At 42.7% G+C, this 18754-nt stretch overlaps 4 protein-coding genes across 4 annotated transcripts in view; 2 read left to right on the top strand and 2 right to left on the bottom strand.

Annotated features, from left to right (window-relative positions):
* LOC131926320 (glutathione S-transferase alpha-3) overlaps positions 1-18754 on the bottom strand; it is a 265294-nt gene that overhangs the window by 106259 nt on the left and 140281 nt on the right. The gene's annotated exons all lie outside the window — the stretch shown is intronic.
* LOC131926143 (KH homology domain-containing protein 1-like) lies at positions 2720-4646 on the bottom strand. Its single transcript, XM_059281426.1, has 3 exons — positions 4547-4646; positions 3157-3339; positions 2720-2844 (listed from the first exon to the last, which is right to left on the bottom strand). Exons 1-3 carry the CDS (start codon positions 4644-4646, stop codon positions 2720-2722), a joined length of 408 nt encoding a protein of 135 aa, XP_059137409.1.
* Positions 11674-13446, top strand: LOC131926142 (KH homology domain-containing protein 1-like). Its single transcript, XM_059281425.1, has 3 exons — positions 11674-11773; positions 12862-13044; positions 13355-13446. The coding sequence occupies exons 1-3, from the start codon at positions 11674-11676 to the stop codon at positions 13444-13446; spliced, it is 375 nt and encodes a 124-aa protein (XP_059137408.1).
* Positions 15479-17974, top strand: LOC131926140 (KH homology domain-containing protein 1-like). The gene is made up of 3 exons (XM_059281424.1): positions 15479-15578; positions 17361-17543; positions 17856-17974. The coding sequence occupies exons 1-3, from the start codon at positions 15479-15481 to the stop codon at positions 17972-17974; spliced, it is 402 nt and encodes a 133-aa protein (XP_059137407.1).

Raw genomic sequence — 18754 nt, 5'->3', positions numbered from 1 at the left:
CCATCTTCCCAGAGAAACACAGAGCAGAGAACAGAACCATGACGGTCAGAGCAACGACAAACAAAGACAAAGAGCTCTCACACTTACTATCAGTCGGGTTTTCTAATGCTTTCTTGCCAGGAGTCTTGAGGGGACTTTCCAGCCAATGCACCATATGGTAGGGTCCACGAGAAGTCCCATAAAAGACTACCAAATCATATATACAATCAGCAAGAGCATTTATTAAAGTTGCCAACATGTGGGGTCTAACCATCTGACAAAGTGGGTAATGGTGACCCACAGAGAACCTCACAGGCTCCTTTTAAGCAAGGTTAGGGAAATTCCAGGGAGGAGAGAATAGTATGGGGTTAATTGGTGGATTTAAACAAAAAGTTTACCAGTTGTTATAGGATTGGTAGGTGGCTCTAGTGGTTAGGGACTTTCCAGCGGCAGGGTGGGGAGAGCTCTCTTTAGCCAGCAGAAGCCTGTGGGGCAAACACTAAATCAGCAGTAGGCTGTGGGGGGCCTGGATTGGTTGCCCCTGAGTTGGGGTTTTCCCCAGAACTGCTTACTCAGCTCCAGTAAACTGAAACTAAGGCCTGGTCTCTGGAAAAGACACTAGAAGAGCCTGTCATGGCCCTAGTATGGGGTCTCTGGCTCACTCAGGGAGAGTCTTTCCTAGAACAAACCATGTTATCTCTCATATCAGAGCAGACAGACTTCTCTTTAGAGAGAAGCAATTCATGCAGAAATATGTAAACTCTGGTTCCTTGCTTGGTATTGTATTCCCCCAAAGTACTACAGGCCACCCTTGCTGTGGTACCACACTTACAGTAAAAGGGGGCCGGTGTGGTGGTGCACGCCTGTAATCCCACCACTCAGGACACAGAGGCAGGCAGATCTTTGTGAATTCCAGGACAGCCTGGGCTACTACCTAGAGAAACCCTGTCTCAAAATAACAGAAAGACAGTAAAAGAGAAAGAAAAAAATGAACCTGGCCATGGTTGTTTTGGAGATCATGATACCTATGTACTGAGAAATCAGTAATGTGCCAGAGATGACCGAGTATCAGCTAAAGCTCCAGCAAAAGCATGCCGCTACTGCCACATCACCTCAAAATAAATGCACCTAGAGCTCACAAATATTTCGGACTGGAATTTACAGACCTGAATTGCAGCCTGGAGAAAAAGGTTGATTTGCTGAAGGTTGATGTGAAAGAAAAAATACCTTTTATGATTTTTTTTTTTTTTGAGACAGGGTCTATGTAACCCTGTCTGGCCTGGAACTCTCCAGGCTGACCTCAAACTCAGAGATCCACCTTCCTCTGCCTCCCCAGTGCTGGGATTAAAGGTGTGTACCATGCCTGGTGGTGGTGGTACACACCTTTGATCCCAGCACTGGAGAGCCAGAGGCAGGTGGATCTCTGTGAGTTCAAGGCCAGATTGGTCTACAGATCCAGTTCCAGAAGCTGCACAGAGAAACCCTGTCTCAAAAAAAAAAAAAAAAAAAATTAAAAACAAAAGGCATGCACTACTATGCCTGGTTTTATTTCTATTATTATTGAGATTATAATATAATTACATCATTTCACCCCTTCCCTTTCCTCTTTCCAAAGCCTCTCATATATCCTTCCTTGATCTTTCAAATTCATGGCCTTTTTTCATTAGCTGTCTCTACATGCATACATGTATATACAATATATTCCTAAATAAACACTCAGTCTGTTTTCCCTCTACCTCCTAAGCCCTAAAATGTGAAATTATCAAATCAAAGGCAAATGATACTCCCCTTTGAGAGTAGTTAGGTTGCTTTCTTCTTCTAGTCAGACTCACAAGTGTTTTCTACTGTAAAACTGATCTAATTCCTGTTCAGCAGTTGGCAGGGTGAAACTAATGAAATTAGCTCCAACTGGTGTTCCAGATTCAACCGTTTTCTGAAACTTCTCCCATTTTCACTCTGGTCCAAAACATGATGCCTCTCTCCTAGTTTAAGGCAATGAAGTCCTTGTGAGATGCAGGCTGCTGAGGAGCAGTGTGAAGAGGAAGTGGCTGAGGAAGAAAACGCTTTGCCAGCTCTCTGTTGAGTGATCAACAGAAGGATAGCACTGTTCTGAATGGAGTCAGGAGACCTTTGTCATTAACTTATTTACGGATCCCCAAAATCACTGTCCAAGCCCACCCCCAAACAACTGGCAGTCAGAGATAATTTGGGCAGCTCATTTTTACCAGGCTCAGTCAACTGACCATCCACCCTGGCTACTTCAACAAATCGTCTCCATCTGAAACTCTACATCCACTCTTCTCTACTCCCTTGTGATTTAAGGATAGACCCCTAAACCTCCTGAGAAGGTTCGTCTGCAGAACCTGCATTTTAGGCACATAGAGAGTAGCCTACCAGGCTTTCCAGCTTTTAAGCTGATTGTATCATGTTCCCGGTCCCCTTCTTTGTACTAGGCTTCCTAGGAGACAATATAGTCTGTCCAGACCTAGGAACACAGCTTGTAGAGATATTGGGTTGGTAAGTTTATCCAAAGGAAATAAATGAGCAGGGAAAGCATTTTACGCTAGGTAACTTATTTTTTGCATGTTTGCCAACACAGCACTGTCTTATGCTGAGGAGACTCCCCTCAGAGTGACAGGATAGTGACAAGATAGTACACCAAGTCCCTTTAGTAGCTTTCATGTTTTTCTCAAATGCTGTTGAGAACTCCCCCACCCTGGTTTCCCAGGAGAGATCAGTCTTAGGTGGTCCCTTTCATCCGGTCAGGTGGAGAAAGGCCCCAGGAATGTGACCGCACCCTGAAAGAGGCATCAAAGTCGGCGTTGGTCAGGGGTTGGTTCCGAACTCTCTGCAACATCTCTTCACCTAGGAAGGGAATGTGGAACACTGGTAAAGTGAGGCTCAGGACTAGGAACCAAGATTTCCTTGGGGACATGATAGGGGAAGAAGTCAGACAAGCCCAGGCCTTCCCAGGTGATCTATCCCTACCTCCCCAGCATCTTAGAGACTTCAGGAAATGAAAATGGCTGTAACCTAAAACTGTTGCCCTTAGAATGGACTTTGAGGAACATCTGGATTCCCACAGTCCTGAGAGGCTCAATCAGAATTTATGGTGCCATACAACTGTTATCTGTCAGGCAAGCAACCCTCAACCCCATATCTGTCAAGGTCACCTACCTCGGGCCTGGTGGTAAGCTTCCTGGCTACCCACACTCCAAATCATATCCATCAACCACTGCTTTGCTCTGAATGGTCCAACCACAGTGACTCGAGTCTGGCCTGAGGCTGTAAACCACCTCTCCAGTTGAATGAGGGTGTTGCTGTGTACTTCGATGCGTCTGAGGTGTAAGTCTTCGTGGCCTGAGCACAGAAGATATAACCAAAGGATTTATAAGCCACTAGCATTGGTTGTTGGTGAGGAGGCTGGTATTGGGTGGCAGTTACCTCCAAGATTAAAACCTGTTCTCTTTCTTTCTTTCTTTCTTTCTTTCTTTCTTTCTTTCTTTCTTTCTTTCTTTCTTTCTTTTTTTCTGGAGCTGAAGACTGAACCCAGGGCCTTGCACTTGCTAGGCAAGCACTCTACCACTGAGCTAAATCCCCTAAATCTGTTCTGAGTGAAGTTTTAAAGACAGCCGATGTTAAAGAAGAGATAGAACAGGGTGTGGCAGTCATTGTAGTGCACTCCTTTAATCCTGGCGCTCTGGGCACTGAGGCAGGTAGATCCTTGTAAGTTCAAGGCCAGCCTGGTCTACATAGCTAGTTCCAGGTCATCCAAAGCTATGTAGAGAGGCACTATCTCAAAAAAAAAAAAAAAGAACAAAAGCAAACACACAAAAACCAAAATAAAACAACAACAACAACAAAAAAAAAAAAAACAAAGGAAAAACCAAAATGGTCAAAATTGACCAGATTCACGAGCTCTGACTTTCCCAAGTGTACTTAAGCAAACTGGGAGGTGGTCAAACACACCTTTAATCCCGGCACTCAGGAGGCAGAAGCAGGGGGATATCTTGGTCTACAGAGCAGATTCCAGGACAGCCAAGGCTACACACAGAAACTCTGTCTCAAAAAAAAACAAACAAGCATAACAGAGAATGGAAGCAGTGCAGACTGCCTGTAGTAACACTCAGGCGGACAGAGCTGCGGAGAAACCCCATCTAAGCAGCCTGCAAGAGCAGAGAACAACTGAGCCCCTGGGAAAGAACACCCAACCGCATGTTGAGTTGCCTGCTGGCTGTTCAGTGTGCTCCAGGTTCCCCAGCTTCTGTGGGCTGTCACCCATGCTGGGTGGGCTTTAGTGACACAGCTGTTTTGGAGTCATTTCTGTTCCTGTGGGTAACCCCTTACTCCTACCCCCAAGGAGCCCCAATAAATCTCATTGGTTCACCAAGTTCTACTGATGGCTTTCTTTGCTGTTATGGGTTCCCTCTCCAAGGTGAGTACATACTTGCCCACATCTCCCCAGGAATGGTGTCACACACAACTGGGAATCTGGGACAGACTGCACAAAAGGAGAAGGTTGGAAAACTGTGAAAGAGAGGAAGAAGATGTAGGAAAGGCCACCTACCAAATATATGCTGATCCTGGGCTTCATCTATGAATGTCACAAGTGGGGCATCAAAGTTTTCAGGCAATGTCCACCAGGCATTCTCATTGACATCATCCATTTCCATCTCAAGTCCTCTCCTACTTCAGAATAAGGTAAGTCCAAGCAGCTGACTGTCCAATGTAGTTGTGAAGAAGGGCCCAGGCTCTGGCTTATATACTCACTCCTGAAGCCCAGCCCTTGACCCACCTTAGGGTAAAGGATTCATCTCTAAGTTTCTCCTATTAATCCAACCAATCAGCTGTTGGCTTAGTCTTTTACTACAATGAGGTCATCTTTAGTGCCCAGGAATTCTAATTTTCTTCTAGGTAATCTTAAAGTGCTTGAGGAAGTCTTCTGAGCATCAACTAGAAAAGTGGATGAGGGAGGAATGTGCAGGAGCAGGAAGGTCCTGGGTGGGTCCTACATCTGCTTGTTTCTTGTTTTGTTTTGTTTTGAGACAAGGTCTCTCTACATAGCTCTGGCTGTCTTCGAACTTACTATGTACATCAGACTGGTCTCAATCTCACAGAGATTCACCCATCTCTTCTTCCACAGTGCAGGGATTAAAGGCCTATGCCAGCAAGCCAGCACACTTACTGCCCTTCTTATAAAAATCAGTGTTTGTGGGTAAGTCTAGTCTACATCGCTAGTTCCAATAGGGTGGTGGCATTTATTATTCATTTGATAATTTCATATTTTAGGGCTTAGGGTGCAGAGGAAAAACAAGGAGAGCTGGTTATATAGGAGTATATATATATATACATATACATGTGCATGTGATGACAGCTAATGAAAAAAGGCCATGAGTTTGAAAGAGATCAAGGAGGGGTATATGGCAGGGTTGGAATGGAAGAAAGGAAAGGGGCAAAATGGTGTAATTATTTTATACTCCCCAAAATAAAAGAAATAAAGTCAGAAAAAGGGGTGCATGCCTTTAATCCTAACACTGGGGAGGCAGAAACAGGCAGACCTCTGAGTTGGAGCCCAGCCTGGAGAGTTTCAAGATGCAGAAAAGGTATTTCTCCTTCAGTGAAGTTTCACACCAACCATTAGCAAATCAACATTCTTTCTCCAGGCTGCAATGCAGGTCTCTAAATTCCAGTCTGAATGTTGTGTGCTGTCAGCATCTAGGTGCACGGATGTTTGAAGCAACATTGTAAAGATGGCCTGCTTATTTTTTTAACCTTTGAGTATGTGTTTATTTAATGAACAAATGAGTGTGAACCTTTGTATGTTTCTGAATCATCACACATCTAGCCTATTAAGATGACTTGATACCAAAAATAGCTGATGCTTAAAGAAAGTAAAGCTGACCATGGTGGCATTCACCTGTAATCCCAGCCCTTGGGAGGTGGAAGCAGGAAAATCCGGAGTTCAAGATCAGCCTCAGCTTTGTCAAGAGTTCAGCCAGTGTAACATACATGAAACCATGTCTCAACATGCCCAAGCTGCCCTCCTCCCGCTGCCATCTGCAAATGAAGAGCTGTTGATACAAGCTTGCATAACAACACAAGCCATTTTGGTTTGGTGAGACAAATTCTGGCTATGCCTGGCAGGCTGGGCCAGAAATCAAGGTCCAGGCAGGGTAGTGATGTTGCACGCCTTTAATCCCAGTGCCTAGGAGGCAGAGGCAGGCAGATCTCGGCTTTTGAGGGCAGCCTGCTCTACAGATCAAGTTCCAGGACTAAGAAGAGAAACCCTGTCTCCCAGGGGGAGTGGATGGGGGAGAGGAGGAGAGATGAGAGGCTCTTTCTTTCTTTCTTTCTTTCTTTCTTTCTTTCTTTCTTTCTTTCTTTCTTCCTTCCTTCCTTCCTTCCTTCCTTCCTTTCTTCCTTTCCTTTTTTCCTTTCCTTCCTTCCTTTATTTATTTTTGTGTTTACATCCAGACTGAAGCTTCTCCTCCCTCTTATCATCCCAGTCCCTCCTCCCATCTCCCCCTCTCCTCCATCCGCTCCCCCTCCTCCTTTTCTTTTCAGAAAAGGGCAGGCCTCCCATGGATATCAACCAGTCACGGTATAAGTATATCATGTTGCAGTGAGACTAGGCACCACCTCCTCTGTTAAGGATGGATTACTGCCTCTGCCTTCTAAGGGCTCGGATTAAAGGTGTGAGCCAACATGGGGTCTTGATTTCTTTCCCCTCCTTACCCCTGGGAGACAGGGTTTCTCTTCTTAGTCCTGGAACTTGATCTGTAGAGCAGGCTGACCTCAAAAGCAGAGATCCGCCTGCCTGTGCCTCCTGGGCACTGGGATTAAAGGCATGCAACATCACTACCCAGCCTGGACCTTGATTTCTGGGCCAGCCTGCCAGGCATAGCCAGATTTTGTCTCACCAAACCAAAATAGCTTGTGTTGTTATGCAAGCTTGTATCAACAGCATAAGGGAAGCTGAGCCCAGAGGGTCATCTAAGGCCTGAGACCAACATGGGATACATCTGAGATCCTGTGTCAAACAAGCCCCCAGATACATCTGAAGCAAGCCCTCCAAATCAATAGTAATAATACAACTAGGGAATACGACCCAGAAGTTGTCTCTTTAAGGTCCTAGTGATCTAAATGAATGAATGCTCCATGGTGGGTTTAGAAAAATGCACAGCCTCTGGTGGGGCAAGATCTTTATTTTATTATTCATGGCTGCCTCTGTGACATTATTGTGCAGTCAGGACAGTTTTGGGAGAGGGCTAGAAGAAAAAGCAACAGCTTTCTAAAACAGTTTCTTTTGGATTTGGTGACATATTATGTCACAAAAAAAGAAAAAAAAAGAAAAAAATCTTTAAATAAAATATAAAATAAAATAAAAGGAAAGAAATATTAGATGTGAATGACTGTGGGTTATAATAAGTTTTGATTTTGCCCAATCACTGGGCAAGCTTTAGTGAAACATTTCACTATTAGGATAAAATTTGTATTGTATCAAGCTGATGAAAAAAAATGTTGGCCATACTTTCAGGAGGGGAGGCTAAAATCTTTTTAGACTATGGATTAGCCTATAGAAAAATGTCTGCCGTAAATCAAACAGTAAAGGGGAAGATGAATACGAATCTCACTTACACAACTTAAGTAAAACATAGCTCTCTGAACAGATGAAGATAGGTTTCTTCAGTAACCCAGAATTTAATCAATATTTATATGTATAATTCAGCTATCATTTGGCTTAAAAGGGCTTATTGGGAAATGTTATCATTTATGCTATTTTCTACAGAGAAGGTTTTTTACTGTTTAAAATAATCCTGGACTTTTAAATTATAACCTGTCTCTATGTTCAGGCTATCTGTGTATTATTTCTCCTGCAGTTGTACATAAAATATTTTTACATTAAAAAAGGACATATACTATAGGACTGTATTACATGAAATATATAGAATATATAAATTTATAGAGACAGAAAGATTAGACGTTATCTCAAGATGGAGAAGAAAGGAATACAGAGCAATGATTTCCTAAGTACAGAATGTCTGTTTTGTGTGATGGAAAAGTCCCACAAATGGACAGTAGTATCAGGACATAATATCATGAAAGTAATAAATCAATACAATTAATGTAATTAATGAATACCATAAATATAATTATTGAATGAATACTGACAATGTAATCCATGAATACCACAAATGTAATTAATATCATGAGTGTAATTAAAAATGAATAAAAACTTAGCCCAGCAGTGGTGGCCACACATTTAATCTGAAAACTCCAGAGGCAGAGGCAGTCAGATTTTTGTGAGTTTGAGATTAGCCTGGTCTACAGTGCGAGATCCAGGAAAGGTACAAAGCTACACAGAGAAACCCTGTCTCAAAAACCAATAAAACAAACAAACAAATAAATAAAAACTTAAGAAAAAAATGAAAAAGAAAAATTAGATGTGAACAATGACAACAAATTCCCCAAGAGCTTGTAGTTACTAATTTTTTTCTACCAAACACAAACATTTCTTCAAAGGCTGGGTGGTGAAGCACACCTTTAATCCTAGCACTCAGGAGGGAGTCAGGGGAATCCTTGTGAGTTCCAGGACAGCCAGACCTACATTAGAGAGACCCTGTCTTAAATGAAATGAAACAAACAAACAAACAAACAGAGTTAAAGAGAAAGGAAATTATCCTGGCCAAGGTGGTTACTGTTGCTATAAATCAAGCCTGATAAATCTGAGCCCTGAGGAATCAGTAACTTGCCAGAGATGACCAAACATCAGAAAAAGCTGCAGTATAATAAGCAGGCCATCTTTACAATGTTGCTTCAAACACCCGTGCACCTAGATGTTGACAGCACACAACATTCAGACTGGAATTAGAGACCTGCATTGCAGCCTGGAGAAAGAATGTTGATTTGCTAATGGTTGGTGTGAAACGTCACTGAAGGAAAAATACATCTTCTGCATCTTGAAACTCTCCAGGCTGGGCTCCAACTCAGAGGTCTGCCTGTCTCTGCCTCCCCAGAGTTAGGATCAAAGACATGCACCCAGCCGGGTGGTGGTGGCACACGCCTTTAATCCAAGCAATTGGGAGGCAGAGGCAGGCAGATCTCTGTGAGTTCCAGGCCAGCCTGCTCTACAAAGTGAGTTCCAGGAAAGGCACAAAACTACACAGAGAAACCCTGACTGGAAAAATCAAGAAAAAAATGAATAAAATAAAATAAAATTATTGCCAGCTAAGCCTTTTCATTTTCAAAATTCTCTTCAAGCTAGTGTAATACATATTTTTTAGGAGTGGCTCTGTGCAACATTTATTGGCCTCTTGAAATTCATTTAGCCCCCTTTGAAGAAACCTTAAAATTTATCAGCCTAGCTGGGCATTGGTGGCACACGCCTTTAATCCCAGCAATTGGGAGGCAGAGCCATGCAGATCTGTGTGAGTTCCAGGCCAGCCTGGGCTACCAAGTAAGCTTCAGGAAAAGCAGAAAGCTACACAGAGAAACCCTGTCTCGAAAAACCAAAAATAAAAATTATCAGCCTAAATGTAGCCATTATAAGACCATTAGTTATGCTCCTTGTGAGCTGCCTGTTTTTTCTTTATGGTTGTTAGTTGTTTTTTGTTTTTTTTTTTTTTTTTGCAGAGCTGCCTGATTAAGTTATGCTGAGATCAAGAAAAATGGACCTTGGCAGTTCAAAAGAGTTCCTGGAGTTGTATCCATGTCAGCGGATGCCCACACACTCCAGAAGAGAATTTGACATTGCTGCTGCTGTTGTTACTGTTATAGCAGAGGCGGCCACCATTGCTATTGTTTCTGGGATTACCATTTCATAATTGCTTACTACAGCTAGCATGGTGGAGACTATGGCAGCAAAAGTAGCTACCACAGTTAATTAATCTTTCATTTTATTGGGCATGATAAATTTAATTCAATAGTTATATACATTTTGATTAGCTTTTAAAATTATAAATTTATAAATTCAAGATCCATTTGCCTTTGGGATACCATCTTACAAGGACTCCAATTTGCAGCAAGGTTCATTAAGGAAGGGAATGGCTCAGTTGCTTTTAGACTACTGGCTATGGGTAGGTTAGGACTTCTGTTGGTCTTTTCTGTGTCGAACACACAGATTGCAAGCCCAGAGCCACTTTAAGATCTTTGGCAGCAGTTAACTCTACAGCTCACACATGATTGAGCCTGTATGATAATGAGTATTCAGAGACGGGTAATACCTGGGGGGTGCTCACCAACCTAAGACAGAGGGCCTGTTTGACCTGGGCAGGCATCTCCGTAATGGGTAAGGTGACCTGCTGACGTCCCACGCACCTAAGTCAGAAGCTCATTGATTAGTAGAAGGGGGACCTGTAGGGCCCTGGCCCTCGTTTTGGATAACTGTTGCCTTGCTTGCTGACCTTGACCTTGATATCCTCCCTATGCTAATTCCCTGCCCGGTTTCAACCTCCTGAATGCTTAAGGGAAGATCCTTGTCTATGTATCCTGCATAATGGGCGTTAACAGCTTAGCTGCAAGATTATAAAACATCTGTAGCAAATTTCTGCCCTCTGAGGTACTCCCATTGTGCTGTAAGCCTGTATTCAAGACCTCCTCCCTCCTTCAATAAACCACATTTGGCATTAAAAAAAATAAATAAAATGGGGATATAATAGTAAGTTTACCAAAAAAAAAAAAAAAGGAATGCACCCCCTTTTCTGACTTTATTTCTCTTATTTTGGGGAGTATAATATAATTACACCATTTTACCGCTTCTCTTTCTTCCCTCCCAACCCTCTCACATACCCCTTCTTGATCTCCTTAAAACTCATAGCCTTTTTTCATTAGCTGTCTTTAGAGACATTATATATATATATATATAACCACCTCAGCAAGTTTTTACTCTACCCTGTAAGCTCAAAAATTTGAAATTATCAAATAAATAATAAATGCCACCACCTTATTGGAACTAGGGATGTAGACTAGACTTAACCAAAAACACTGATTTTATAAGAAGGACAGTAATTGTGCTGGCTTGCTGATATAGGTTTTTAATCCCTGCATTGTGGAGGAAAAGATGGGCAGATATCTGTGAGACTGAGACCTGCCCGATGTACAGAGTAAGTTCCAGGACAGCCATAGCTATGTAGAGAGACCTTGTCTCAAACAAAACAAAATAAAACAAAAGAGAAACAAACAGATGTAGTACCCACAGAGGACCTTCCTGCTCCAGCACGTTTGACCCTCTTCTGCTTGTTTTTGTTTTTTGAGACAGAGTTTCTCTGTGTAGCTTTGGAGCCTGTCCCGGAACTCACTCTGTAGCCCAGACTGGCCTCAAACTCACAGAGATCCACCTGCCTCTGCCTCCCAAGTGCTGGGATTAAAGGCCTGCACCACCACCACCCAGACCTCATCCACTTTTCTAGTTGATACTCAGGAGACTTCCTCAAGCACCTTTAAGATTACCTAGAAGAAAATTAGTATTCCTGGGCACTGAAGATGACCTCACTGTATTAAGAGACTAATCCAACAGCTGATTGGTTGGATTAATAGGAGAATTTAGGGATTGATCCTTCACCCTAAGGTGGGTCAAGGGCTGGGCTTTAGGAATGAGTATAAAAGCCAGAGCCTGGGCCCTTCTTCACAACTACATTGGACAGTCAGCTGCTTGGACTTGCCTTATTCTGAAGTGGGAGAGCTCTTGAGATGGAAATGGATGGTTTCAACGAGAATGCCTGGTGGACATTGCCTGAAAACTTTGATGCTCCACTTGTGACATTCATAGATGAAGCCCAGGAAGAGCACATATTTGGTAAGTGGCCTTTCCTATGTTCTCTTCCTCTCTTTCATGGTTTTCCAATCTTCTCCTTTTTGTGCAGTCTGTCCCAGATTCCCAGTTGTGGGAAAGTAATGTGTGACACCATTCCTGGGGAGATGTGGGCAAGTATCTACTCATTCCAGAGAAGGAACCCATAACAGCAAAGGAAACCATCAGTAGAACTTGGTGAACCAATGAGATTTATTGAGGTTCCTAAGGGGTAGGAGTGAGGAGTTACCCACAGGAGCAGAAATGACTCAAGAAAGCTGTGTCACTAAAGCCCACCCAGCATGAGTGACAGCCCACAGAAGCTGGGGAACATGGAGCACACTGAACAGCCAGCAGGCAACTCAACATGAAGTTGGGTGATCTTTCTCAGGGGTTCAGCTGTTCTCTGCTTCTTTCAGACTTCTTGGACTGTGTTTCTCCACAGCTCTGTCTGCCTCAGCCTGACTACTGACAGTCTTTACTGCTTACATTCCCTTTTTGTTTTGTCATTTTGAGACAGAGTTTCTGTGTGTAGCCTTGGCTGTCCTGGAATCTGCTCTGTAGATCAAGGTATCCCCCTGCCTCTGCCTCCAGAGGGCTGGGATTAAAGGTGTGTTTGACCACCTCCTAGTTTGCTTAAGTACACTTGCTGAGGTCAGATCCTCCTGAAGCTGATCAATTTTGGGGGACTTCCAGAAGTTGCTTGTTTCTTCTGTCTTAACAGGCTTTCTTGCAGGATGGAGTGTGTAACTGCCCTGGTTCTTGAACATTTTGTTTGCTCTTTACTTTTGTTTTTTTGAGATAGTGCCTAGTCTATATAGCCCTGTGTGGCCTGTAACTAGCTTTATAAACCAGGCTGGCCTTTAACTCACAACCATCTGTCTGTCTCTGTGCTCTGAGTGCCAGCATTAAAGGAGTGCACCACAATGACTGCCACACCCTGTTCTCTATCTCTTCTTCAACATCGACTGTCTTTACAGCTTCACTCAGAACAGGTTTTAATCTTGGAGGTAACTGCGACCCAATACCAGCCTCCTCACATACACCCAATGCTAGTGGCTTATGAATCCTTTTGTTATATCTTCTGTGTTCAGGCCACGAAGACTTACACCTCAGACGCATCGAAGTACACAGCAACACCCTCATTCAGCTGGAGAGGTGGTTTTCAACCTCAGGCCAGACTCGAGTCACTGTGGTTGGACCACTCAGAGCAAAGAGGTGGTTGATGGATATGATTCGGAGTGTGGGGAGCCAGCAAGCTTACTACCAGGCCCGAGGTAGGTGACTTTTACAGATGCGGAGTTGAGGGTTGCTTGCCTGACAAATAACAGTTGTATGGCACCATAAATTCTGATTGAGCCTCTCAGGACTGTGGGAATCCAGATGCTCCTCAAAGTCTATTCTAAGGGCAACAGTTTTAGGTTACAGCCATTTTCATTTCCTGAAGTCTCTAAGATGCTGGGGAGGTATGAATAGATCACCTGGATGGGCCTGGGCTGTTTGAATTCTTCCCCTACCATATCTCCAAGTAATCTTGGTTCCTAGTTCTGAGCCTCACTTTACCATTGTTCCACATTCTCTTCCAAGGTGAATTGATGTTGCATCTTGTCCGGAGCCAACCCCTGACCAATGAAGACTTGGATGCCTCTTTCAGCATACGTATATGGCTTGATTTGTGATATCATTTTTGGGTTCTGAACTGGCTGGTCTGGACCTCACAGAGATACACCTGGTTTTGCCTCCCCAGTGTTGGGATTAAAGGTGTTCTCCACCACCACCAGTCTCATATTTAATATATTCTACAGAGAAAATACTTTACAGTTGAAAATAACCCTGGACATTTGAAGTATAATCTGTTTTTATATTCAAGCTATCTGTGTATTATAATCGGTGTATTATTTTCATGCAGTTGTACATAAAATCTTTTTACCTTCAAAAAAAGAACAAATACTATAGAATTGTATTACATGACATATATAGAATGTACAAATCATAGAGACAGAAAAACTAGACATTATCTCAAGATATAGAAGAAAGAAATATAGAGCAATGATTTTCTAAGTACAGAATGTCTGTTTTGTGTGATGGAAAAGTCCAACAAATGGTGAGTAGAATCAGGTATAATATCATGAATGTAATAAATCAATACAATTAATGTAATTAATGAATATCATAAATATAATTATTGATTGAGTACTGAATATGTAATCAATGAATACCACAAATGTAATTAATATCATGATTGTAATTAAAAATAAATAAATGAATCAATTAGATATGAACAATGACAACAAATTCCCCAAGAGCTTGTAGTTACTAATTTTGTTTTAGCAAACACAAACATTTTATGAAAGGCTGGGAGGAGATACACACCTTCAATCCTAGCACTCAGGAGGCAGATTCAGGAGGATCACTGTGAGTTCCAGGACAGCCAGACCTACATTAGAGAGACCTTGCCTTAAATCAAATGAAATAAACAAACAGAGTTAAAGAGAAACAAAAAAAATTATCCTATCCAAGGTGGTTACCGTTGCTATAAGTAATGCATGATAAATCTGAGCACCAAGAAATCAGTAACTTGCCAGAGATGACCAAGTATCAGAAAAAAGCTGCAGTATAATAAGCAGGCCATCTTTACAATGTTGCTTCAAACATCCGTGCACCTAGATGCTGACAGCACACAACATTCAGACTGGAATTTAGAGACCTGCATTGCAGACTGGAGAAAGAATGTTGACTTGCTAATGGTTGGTGTGAAACTTCACTGAAGGAGAAATACCTTTTCTGCATCTTGAAACTCCCCAGGCTGGGCTCCAACTCAGAGGTCTCCCTGTCTCTGCCTCCCCAGTGTTAGGATTAAAGGCATACACCCCCTTTTCTGACTTTATTTCTCCTATTTTGGGGAGTATTTTCTAATTACAACATTTTACCCCTTCCCTTTATTCCCTCCCAACCCTCTCACATACCCCTCCTTGATCTCTTTCAGACCATGGCCTATTTTTATTAGCTGCCTTTACATGCACATGTAAATGTATATACATATATAATGATATATAATCAGGTCAGCTTGTTTTTCCTCTAACCCCTAAGCTTAAATATGAATTCATCAAATGAATAATAAATACCACCACCTTATTGGAACTAGAACTGTAAGACAGACTTACCCACAAACACTGATTTTATAAGGGCTGTAAGGGTGCTGGCTTGGTCGCTCAGGTCCTTACACCCTGAACTGTGGAGGAAGAGATGGGTGGATCTCTGTGAATCTGAAGCCAACCTGATATACATGTAAGTTCTAGGACAGCCAGATCTATGTGGAGAGACCTTGTCTCAAAAAAAACAAAACAAAACAACAAACAAACTTATGTAGGACTCACCCAAGACATTCCTGCTCCTGCACCTAGGTCCCTAATACTATTTTCTAGCTGATGCTCAGGCGATTTCCTCAAGCTCCTTTAAGATTATCTAGAAGAACATTAGAATTCCTGGGCACTGAAGATGAGCTCACTGTAGGAAAAGAGTAAGCCAACAGTTGATTGGTTGGATTAATAGGAGAATTTAGAGATTGATCCTTTACCCTAAGGTGGGTCAAGGGCTGGGCTTTAGGAAGGAGTATATAAGCCAGAGCTTGGGCCCTTCTTCACAACTACATTGGACAGTCAGCTGCTTGGACTTGCCTTATTCTGAAGTGGGAGAGCACTTGTGATGGAAATGGATGGTTTCAACGAGAATGCCTGGTGGACATTGCCTGAAAACTTTGATGCCCCACTTGTGACATTCATAGATGAAGCTCAGGAAGAACACATATTTGGTAGGTGGCCTTTCCTATGTCCTCTTTCTCTCTCTCATGGTTTTCCCACCTTCTCTTGTACAGTCTTTCCCAGATTCCCAGATGTGTGTGACACCCTTCCTGGGTAATATGGGCAAGTATATACTCACCCCAGAGAGGGAACCCATAACAGCAAAGAAACCATCAGTAGAACTTGGTGAACCAATGAGATTTATTGGGGTTCCCTAGGTGTAGGAGTGAGGGGTTACCCCAGGAGCAGAAATGACTCCAAGACAGCTTCGTCACTAAAGCCCACCCAGCATGGTGACAGCCCACAGAAGCTGGGGAACCTGGAGCACACTGAACAGCCAGCAGGCAACTCAACATGCAGTTGGGTGATCTTTCTCAGGGGCTCAGCTGGTCTCTGCTTCTTTCAGACTTGTTGGACTGTGTTTCTCCACAGCTCTGTCTGCCTCAGCCTGACTATTGACAGTCTTTACTACTTACAGACCCTTTTTGTTTTGTTATTTTGAGACAGAGTTTTTGTATGTAGCCTTGGCTGTGGTTATATTTTGTTCCCCAAAATATTGTATACCCTAATAATCTTGTCTGGGGTCAGAGAACAGAACACCCACTAGATATAGAGGGCAGTAAATGGTGCAACACACACATTTAATCGTATCACTTGAGAGGCAAAAATCCATCAGGATCTCTGTGAGTTTAAAGCCACACTGGAAACAGTGAGGCATGGTGACTCACACCTTTAATGCCAGGAAGTGAGCCTTTAACCCCAGGAAGTGAGCCTTTAATCCCAGGAAGTGATGGTAGAAAGCAGAAAGGTACATAAGGCAAGAAAACCAGGAACTAGAAAGGTTAAGGCTTTAGGCTTTGGAGAGGCAGTTCAGCTGAGATCCATTTGGATAAGGACACAGAGACTTCCAGTCTGAGGAAACAGGATCAGCTGAGGTATTGGCTAGGTGAGGAAGCTGTGGCTTGTTCTGTTTGTCTGATCTTCCAACATTCACCCCAATACCTGGTCCAGGTTTGTTTTTATTAATAAGACTTGTTAAGATTCCTGCTGCACTTGGCTGTCCTGGAATCTGATCTGTGGATCAAGATATCCTTCTGCCTCTGCCTCCCAAGTTCCAGGATTAAAGGTCACTACATTTGACCACCTCCCAGTTTGCTTAAGTACACCCAGTGAGGTCAGATCCTCCTGAAGCTGGTCAGTTTTGAGGGATTTCCAGAAGTTGCTTATTTCTTCTGTCTTAAGGGCCTTTCCTGCAGGATGGAGTGTGTATCTGCCCTGGTTCATACCATTTTGTTTGATTTTTGCTTTTGCTTTTTTTTTTTTTTTTTGGTTTTTCGAGACAGGGTTTCTCTGTGTAGCTTTGCGCCTTTCCTGGAACTCGCTTTGGAGACCAGGCTGGCCTCGAACTCACAGAGATCCTCCTGCCTCTGCCTCCCGAGTGCTGGGATTAAAGGAGTGTGCGACCACCGCCCGGCTGCTTTTGCTTTTTTGAGATAGTGACTCTCTATATAGCTCAGTGTAGCCTGTAACTAGGTTTATAAACCAGGCTGGCCATTAACTCACAACCATCTGTCTGTCTCTGTGCTCTGAGTGCCAACATTAAAGGAGTGCACCACAATGACTGCCACACCCTGTTCTCTCTCTTCTTCAACATCAACTGTCTTTACAGCTTCACTCAGAACAGGTTTTAATCTTGGAGGTAACTGCCACCCAATACCAGCCTCCTCATACACACCCAATGCTAGTGGCTTATAAATCCTTTTATAAGAAGTGGTTATATCTTCTGTGTTCAGGCCACGAAGACTTACACCTCAGATGCATCGAAGTACACAGCAACACACTCATTCAACTGGAGAGGTGGTTTACAGCCTCAGGCCAGACTCGAGTCACTGTGGTTGGACCACTCAGAGCAAAGAGGTGGTTGATGGATATGATTCGGAGTGTGGGGAGCCAGCAAGCTTACCACCAGGCCCGAGGTAGGTGACTTTTACAGATATGGGGTTGAGGGTTGCTTGCCTGATAAATAACAGTTGTATGGCACCATAAATTCTGAGTGAGCCTCCCAGGACTGTGGGAACCCAGATGCTTCTCAAAGTCCATTCTAAGGGAGACAGTTTTAGGTTACAGCCATTTTCATTTCCTGAAGTCTCTAAGATCCTGGGGAGTTGTGAATAGATCACCTGGGTAGGCCTGGGCTTGTCTGAATTCTTCCCCTATCATGTCTCCAAGGAAATCTTGGTTCCTACTCCTGAGCCTCACTGTACCATTGTTCCATTTTCTCTCCCTAGGTGAAAAGATGTTGCATCTTGTCCAGAAGCAACCCCTGACCAATGAAGACTTGGATGCCTCTTTCAGCATGCTGGCATACATATGTGGCCTGATTCTTGATATCATTTTTGGGTTCTGACTTGGCTGGCCACGACCTCCCAGAGATACACCTGGCTTTGCCTCCCGAGGACTGGGATTAAAGGTGTTCTCCACCACCGCCAGGCTCATATTTACTATATTCTACAGTGAAAACACTGTACTGTTGAAAATAACCCTGGACTTTTGATGTATAAAATGTTTTCATGTACAAGCTATCTGTGTATTATTTCTCTTGCAGTTGTACATAAAATCTTTTTACCTTCAAAAAAAAGACAAATACTACAGAATTGTATTACATGATATATATAGAATATACAAACCATAGAGACAGAAAAAGTAGACATTATCTCAAGATATAGAAGAAAGAAATTTAGAGCAATGATTTGCTAAGTACAGAATGTCTGTTTTGTGTGATGGAAAAGTCCCACAAATGGAGAGTAGTATTAGGAAATAATATCATAAATGTAATGAATCAATACAATTAATGTAATTAATGAATGTCGTAAATATAATTATTGAATGAATACTGTGAATATAATCCATGAATATCACGGATGTAATTAATATCATTAGTGTAATTAAAAATAAATATATAAACAAACAAACAAACAAATAAATATTTACCCCTGCCGTGGGTGGTGCTGCACACATTTAATCCCAGTACTCGGAGGGCAGATGAAAGCAGATCTTTGTGAGTTCGAGGCCAGCCTGGTGTACAGTGCAAGATCCAGGAAAGGCACCAAGCTACACAGAGAAATCCTGTCTCAAAAACCAATAAATAAATAAATACAACAAAGAAACAAACAAACAAATAAACAAA

This window comes from Peromyscus eremicus, chromosome 16_21 (assembly GCF_949786415.1).
Source record: "Peromyscus eremicus chromosome 16_21, PerEre_H2_v1, whole genome shotgun sequence".
Classification (NCBI taxonomy): domain Eukaryota; kingdom Metazoa; phylum Chordata; class Mammalia; order Rodentia; family Cricetidae; genus Peromyscus; species Peromyscus eremicus.
The sequence above is the reverse complement of the archived record's forward strand: the minus strand, read 5'-3'. Positions and strand labels throughout refer to the sequence as shown.